The 7,474-nt window shown below is 40.8% G+C and overlaps 1 protein-coding gene across 4 annotated transcripts in view; it reads right to left on the bottom strand.

Annotated features, from left to right (window-relative positions):
- Positions 1–2,278: 2,278 nt before the first annotated feature.
- The window catches only part of Otud4 (OTU deubiquitinase 4), a 39,183-nt gene continuing 33,987 nt past the window's right edge, over positions 2,279–7,474 (bottom strand). For all 4 annotated transcript variants that reach the window (XM_029480429.1, XM_021169568.2, XM_021169569.2 and 1 more), the window contains one exon: positions 2,279–7,153. In XM_029480429.1, the coding sequence (XP_029336289.1) occupies positions 5,939–7,153 (1,215 nt within the window). In that variant the 3' untranslated portion in view covers positions 2,279–5,938. The remainder of the gene's footprint in view (positions 7,154–7,474) is intronic.

The raw sequence follows: 7,474 nt of genomic DNA, 5'->3' as shown, positions 1-7,474 counted from the left end.
AGTGGCAGAGTGCAAAGCTATATGGCTATTGTAGCCGCTTTCTAAAATACACATGTGAAAATAATGTGAATACAATCACCTTATGAGACAATGCTCCTACTAGATAGAACATGCCACCAAGTAAACCTCCAGTGCAGGGAAAACAATTTCTTGAGCTACTGGCCAAAAAGGGTTCCCATAAACTGGGCAGTGATGGTCCAGGTTTTCAATCTCAGCACTTGAGAGGCGGAGCTCTATGAATTCAAGGCCAGACTGGTCTACAGAGCAAGTTGAAGGGCAACCAAGGTTACACAGAGAAACACTATCTCAAAAAATAAAAACCAAAGGGGTCCCCATATATACCCCTATTGCTATTGGCTACTCTACATGAGGGAAGAAAGGGCTCTATTGCTGATAGCAGCTGTAAAAGGAACATGCAGAAAGTGAGTTGGCACCCAGCGATAGGCTTCACCCCTGCTGACTAGTGTTCGGGGTGCTGGAAGGTACTCTACTCTGCATTACCATCAGAGAAAAGTAGCATCATGAGCTGCAAACCCACTGTAAAAGGACTGGTACAGTAGGGGAACAAATGTTATGGGAGTACCATTTGCGTGTGTATTCACACACATATGCCATCGCAGGAGTTCCTTTCACCATGCAGATCCCAGGAATTGAACTCAGCTCAATTTAAGGCTCAGCAGCATATATTCTTTCTCTAAGCCATTTCCAAGGCCCCAACCACATTTTGGTTACAGTTAAGGTCTACTCCATGAGGAATCCATACCTGGCACTGCAAAAGAAAACAAGAACTGAGAGTTGACAGATCATGAGATCTAGGGAGAAACTTGGTTATTCTACTGAAGGAAAATAGCAGTAAAACAACGAATAACCCAGTGCTGCAGATCCCTGCGTTGCTCCACCCCTTGTCAGGGCTTTCCTCAGTGGATAACTAGCTGACATCCCACAACTGGTCAATGTGCAGACTCTGGAGCACTCGTGAGGTATTGGCACCTGCTGGGAAAGGGAGAGTGTCATCTCCAATACAGTGCCACTGGTCTATCAACCACATGCCAGGCAGGGACATTTTTGTGTTACTGCAGCTCTTAATTTTTTTGTTTTTGTTTGGAATAACAAGAATTTAGGTGAGTGGAGATATAGGGAGGACCTGCATTAAACTGGAAAGAATATTACCAAACTATATTGGATTAAAAATGAATTTATATGACTGCTCACACGCCGGCCCCGCCCTCCCCCTCCACACACACAAGAGTGTATCATTAGGTCAGATGCACAGGACTTGAATTCCTGCACTGAGGTAGAGAGGCAGGTGAAATTTGAGTTTCAGGCAAGCCAGGGATATAAACTGTAAAGCACAAAGCACAATGCTTGCTTTGTAGCACACACTTGCCAGTGCCCATGTCAGGCTGACTCACTTGCCTTTAATTCCACCTCTAGGAAAATGGCCTCAAAGGGCACCTGCACTCATGCAAAGTCATACACATACACAGTCTTTAAGAAAAAATTCTGAAAAAAAAAAAAAAACCCTCATATAGCTTGCTGTCTATACATCAAGTATTTGCCCTGAATAAGTGTTATTATTTTCAGTTCTACTTCTGAAGAACACAGTTCCCCTAAAAAAGTTCATAATTTAAGCAAAATGACTATTCTTGAGTAAAATTACTTAATGATGAACATGCACTTAAGAATTTTTTTTCAGGGCCAGGGATGTAATTCAAAATAGACCACCTGCCTAAAATGTGCAGTTTGTATTTTACTTCCCAGGACTGCAAAAGGCAAACAGGGTTCAAAGTACTTCAGTGAATCTAATAACATTATTTGTTTCCAATTTGTTCAGTCTTTAGAAAACACCTTCCTGACCTTTTGGGGACTGGGCGTGCGCGCGCGCACACACACACACACACGCGCGCATACACACACACACATACACACAGCTATGTAAAGTCCCTTAGCCTGTGACTGCCTGGGTCTTCTGCATCCCTCTTGAGTGTACTGAAAGGGATGGGGCACACATACCCTTCCTCGTCCAGCCATTTACACTGCCGGTGCGTACGCTGCCACTGACGAGCTCCATCAACCACTCTAACCTTAGCAGTGCAGAACATAAAAGGGAACCAGCACCAGTAAGGTATGAATCCCACTTTCAGTTGCCTCTACTGTAATTATCTTCCAGCATGAAACATACATGGAAACCATGTCATTTTCAAGAGTTTACTAAGATTCATCCTCAGATTTACATATGATGATATACTGGGTTACCCAAAGACCAAAGAATCCCAAGCAGACTTGACAAACAGAATTTAATATATGCACACGGTTGTATATATAATGCAGCATCACACCATGTAGGGCATTGACTTGTTTTATACATTCAGATCGTTTGAAACACTTCTTAAGGCTACGAAACAGAACATAGAAAAATAAACAGCAATATATTCAACACTTACAAAAGTGGTATGATAAAGAATATAAAGTACTATTCCTTTCAACACTTCAAAAGATATGTATAGATATGTATATATGTTTTTACAAGTAACATCACAAAGATCACATCTTCACATGCTTATAAGTATTATTGTACTCAGTGTAAGGCTAGGATCATTTTTCATACATAAATTTTTTTCTAGCTTTGTAACAATGCAATCTTTTTAAACCATTCAAGTAAATTCAACCCCAAAGCTGCTGCTTCTCAGCATTAAGACATGCACCCACCCCTCTTACAGGATTCTCTAAACTTATAATTTTAGGGAAAGGGGAAACAAAAATTCAAAACAAAAAAAAAAAAAAAAAAAAAACAAACAAACAAAAAGTCCCAATTATCAGGAGAGCCAATGGCTGACATTAAGTAGGAAAATCTTAGCTCTTTCAAATCGATATGCTCAATCAAGTGAGCCATTGTGAAAGATTTTTCAAAAGCATAAAATAGGGAGCAAAATACAGTAAACAGAAAATAGTATAGCTTCCTCTTCAGCTACACTAGAATGGACCTTGCTAAGTACCCTAATTGAAAGAAAACCTTCACCTCATAAAACTGAAAGTAAAATAAATGAGGCAAAATAAATATTGCTAGTTTCCAGGATGGCTGAGTATTCTCTAAACCAGAAACGTTTAGAAAGGAACTGTATTGCACCAAGTCAATCACAAGCAAGTTTGCAGTTCACAGGCATTTAGTTTACCCTTGGGCCAAAGAAAACAACACACTCCAAGAATAGTTTGCATCACACGAACTGTCTCAGCACAGTGGGTTGCGGAAAACCTACTCCTGTCAGGCTGAGGCAGGTATGAACCCTACCATGAAACAGACTTACAGGAAACATGAGGGTCACAAGCTACCAGCATTGTGCTGCCAAGGAGTGCGTGGGACAATGGAGGATGTCTGAGAGGAAATAACTTGAACAGCAACAACACTGAAAGGAGCAGAGGTGGGGCCTACTCCAACTACAGCACCTATGCTAAACACGAGCTTTGGTCAGTGCAAGCGTTTGTTCAGAATATAGCCCGTCATCAAGATTTATCATGTGCCAATACAAAGGACTTTCCAGCTGTCATTTTTCTCTTTCTTTTTTCGTGCAGAAAGAGGTCAAAATACAGTATGACAGCTCATATGAAGGAAAAAGCTTGCTTGGCCCTAGTCCGACCTCAGAATAAGGCAAAATCTTCTGATACCTAAAGAAAGAAAACTGACTTTCATACAAAGATTGATCATTTTAAAACTATGAAAGTCAGAGTTCTATACCAGAGGTCAAAACAAAGTGCCACAGGCTACAATTCTTTCATCACTGATCCATCATGCCCTGCAGGTCAGGTAGGAAACAGAAGTTGATTGGTTTCCCTCAGGAGCTATAGTAAGTACTGTCATGCCACTAAGGTAAGACAGTGACCATGAGGACACCAAGCGCTATTCTTCCCTGTCCAATCTTTCAACATTTCCCAAATCAGTAACACAAAAGACACTGGAAAAAGCTACTTCTTTTGAGCTCCTGAGACCAAACATATCAAACCTCTAAAATCTGGCTTTAATATCAAAAGGCGATTTCCATAGTAAAACTATTAGATAAAACCAATTCTACATAAAAAGCACGGACTAAACAGAAGATTCTCTACCGTTCTTATCCATAATTCAGCCACTGATCCTGAACACTGGCCGAGCAGAACCTTTACAACCACTCTAGCTTAGAAGCAGACAATGGGTTCTCAGTTTTTTCTTCACATTCCATGCTATAAATTTTTTACCTAGCACCATCATAATAAAATGTTTATCTTTCAAAGTGCTCTCTCTAAAACTCTACATTACAAAATTTCTAAATGCTAGTCACTACTCAAATCAGCAGTTACACAGACACAGGGTGATTAAAATAGCACAGAGGTAAATACCATCATTACAGTGGAACTTCACTGAGCCTAGCTGACAGCCAAACACCCCAAGTTATCAGAGGACCCAGAACACTTGTCTGCTTCAGTTTGTCAAATTCAAGTGAATTGTATTTGCTTTTAAAAGTAATCTGCTCCCAAAACAAAAGCCACATCTATTTCTGGCTAGGTCTATCACACACAACATGCAAAGAAAAACCACCACCACACTACCTACTATTTGCATAGCACTCAAGCTGCCTGATCACAAGGTAACTGCAACATAAAAAAGGGAGATTTCTCACATTGATATGTACAAATAAGAAATACAAAGTACAGTTAGTTTTACAAAGTGACACAGATGAGAGAATACTGTGCTAACTGGTCTGAATCCAACCTCCAAATGAGAACAGAGTACAACATGCAAAGGGAGCCTCTAGTGAATACTGCAGACTGGAAGAAGCAGGACTACACACGGCACTGATGGGGAAGAACTACAAAATGCAAAGCAAAACCACGTTCTAGCAGCATCCTCTAGAGAACTACAAGTCACAATCAGTTCTTTTTATACAGTAATTCCAGCTATGACAAGTTGAACATGCAACTGTAAAGTGATAAACACAGCTTGTGGTGCAGGGAAAAAAACAAAACACTCTTTTATAGAGAAGCCTATCAGATTAAACATTTCAACATTTCTCACAAAATATTTAGAATCTGTCAGTGCATTAGTGTTAAAGTGGCATTAAAAAACTTCTGCAGGTTTAACAGATGCAGATTATTTCCAAAATGCATAGCATCTACATTCCCTTCGAGTAGGCACCATGATATTTACAGCAGTGCTAGGAGTTCTTGATGGAAACAGCCGTCTCACCGGACTTCCTACTATTTCTTAAACATCTACTGTATGCTATCTCAAATTCAACAAATACTCACCAAAAAATTCAAAAATATACCCTATGGATATTAAAAGAACTATATACAACAATTCTAAGACACAGGTTAATAGGCTGCCTCGTGTGTAATAGTAAAGAGAAGACATTATTCAAGTTTGACAGATACTGAGATGAAAGGCCTTTGGGTTGGAAGCATATTAAAAGACAACAGTGTTTTAGGCTGAGGATTGTTTGAGCCCAGTTTATGACTAAGGCATTGCATAATAAAATATACATTTCTATTTGGTGCAATGTTATGTTTTGGAATCTATAGTGTATTGAATGCTTTATTTTCTTATCACTTTAGTAAACACTAAAAAGCACACATTTCCAACATTTTAAATCAAACTTACACAAGGGAAAAAAATCAAACACTGTCTATGTTTTATATTGAGCTGTTTATAAAAAATACTTAAAAGTCATGTTTACTTTTTACGGGGGCAGTAACCCAATAAACAGATTTTGAATAAGAAAAAACACAATGCCAAAAATTCATCTGCCCCTTGAATTCATGTCCAAAGTCTCATCAGAATAGGAATTAAGGGAAAGGGGGAAAGGGAGGAGATAGTTTCAATTTGGGTTTTTATTGTAATGATTTTAAAGCCTTCAGAAATACCCCACCTAAGAAAAGGCTCTACAACATGAGCAATAACTAACCATTAAGTGTGTTGTCCCCTGTGGCCATCTCCCATCCCTGATCTCCTCCTATCTCCCCTGTATGGGCGTCCTCTAACATGTCGATGGTACTGATAACCTTCATCCCGGCTTCGATTTGGCTGCCCTTTCCAGGACTCCTCGCCTCTCACATGTTGATAGCCACCTCGACCGGAAGAGCCCCAATCACTTTTGTACTTCCTGCTTCCGTAAGTTTGATTATAAAACTGCTTGGATCTGCCACTTCTCAAAATATTAGATACTTCATTCTCATCTTCTGAACTCTCTTCTTTTGGTCTTTGCAATCTATCCACAGAATTGGCCCCAGGGCTGACCACATCAGCAGCAGTCTTGGGATCTTTTCCTTTCTCTGGTTTTTCTTTCAGACTCTGAATGGTCCTCTTAGGCTCAGGTTCAGCAGACCCAGGTTCTCTTTCTCTGTTTAGAATCTGAGTGGGAGGATGCCCCTTTCCTTCCACTGCAGAAGAACCCGAAGCCAAGTCTATGTCTGCCTTCCGTGTCTGGGACGACTGCTCCACTCGGCCTTCATGCTTGCTACTCACACTTGCTTCAGACAGAGAATGTGCACCTTCAACTCTGGCGTCTGGGAACTCATCTACTGCTGAGACAGAATCGCATTCTTTAGACAGATTTAGATTCTCCAAAGGCAAATCCAATTCTCCTTTATCATCAGGGGGCAGGACAATATTTTGCCTCATTACAGGATTTTCTACGAATCCCTGAAAAGGATACCCATACCAAACATGAGGGAAGAAAGGAGGTGCAATGGGAACAGGACCTAAAAATGGGTTAGGCCCAAAAGACTGTTGTGGGTACATGTTCTTGCCACTAAGTGACTCTTCATATTCAGCATGAAGAAGCTGCCCTGGGTTCTCAGACTCCAGTTCAGGTTGGTAAGACAATTGTCCATGACCTTCAGACACCTGAGATGGAGGGATAACCAGAGGTGATGCAAATGCAGGCGGTCCCATCTCTGCCTGTGGCATCTGACCATTAACACTGGCCTCGGGGTGCAGAGAGTAGTGGGCATCGGTGCAAGGACAGTCACTTTCACTCTGAGCAGGAGGGGCTTCTTGGAACCAAGTATTCTGAGGATACACGGGAACAGGGACCTTTGGGTACATCCTGCAGGCTGCCATATAGGCCTGGTGCAGAGGATACAGGTAAGAATGTGGGGCCCACATAGGACAACTATATGCCTGAAAGACAAAAAAACATCAAAATAAAAATGAGAGGTTAAAAAGCTGTCTTTCTGACAGTATTTAGGTTAAGCTAAGTCTCTCAGGCATATAAAACATAAAACAAGTACAGGATCACAGTGGGGACCAACATGAAAAGAGCTAGAATCCAGTCATCACTTCTTGACCCGGTTTCCCTGGGTTCTGACCTGATACAGATTAAAAGGAGAATGCATCATCATAGCCACTGAGAATTTAGCTACATCCATTCACTAGCCTGCCAAAAAATATTCAAACAAGTCAGTCTCCAACAGAGCTCATTAACTAGGAGTCCTCAAAGTA

This window comes from Mus caroli, chromosome 8 (genome assembly GCF_900094665.2).
Source record: "Mus caroli chromosome 8, CAROLI_EIJ_v1.1, whole genome shotgun sequence".
Classification (NCBI taxonomy): Eukaryota; Metazoa; Chordata; class Mammalia; order Rodentia; family Muridae; genus Mus; species Mus caroli.
This window is presented reverse-complemented; position numbering and strand designations above follow the sequence as displayed.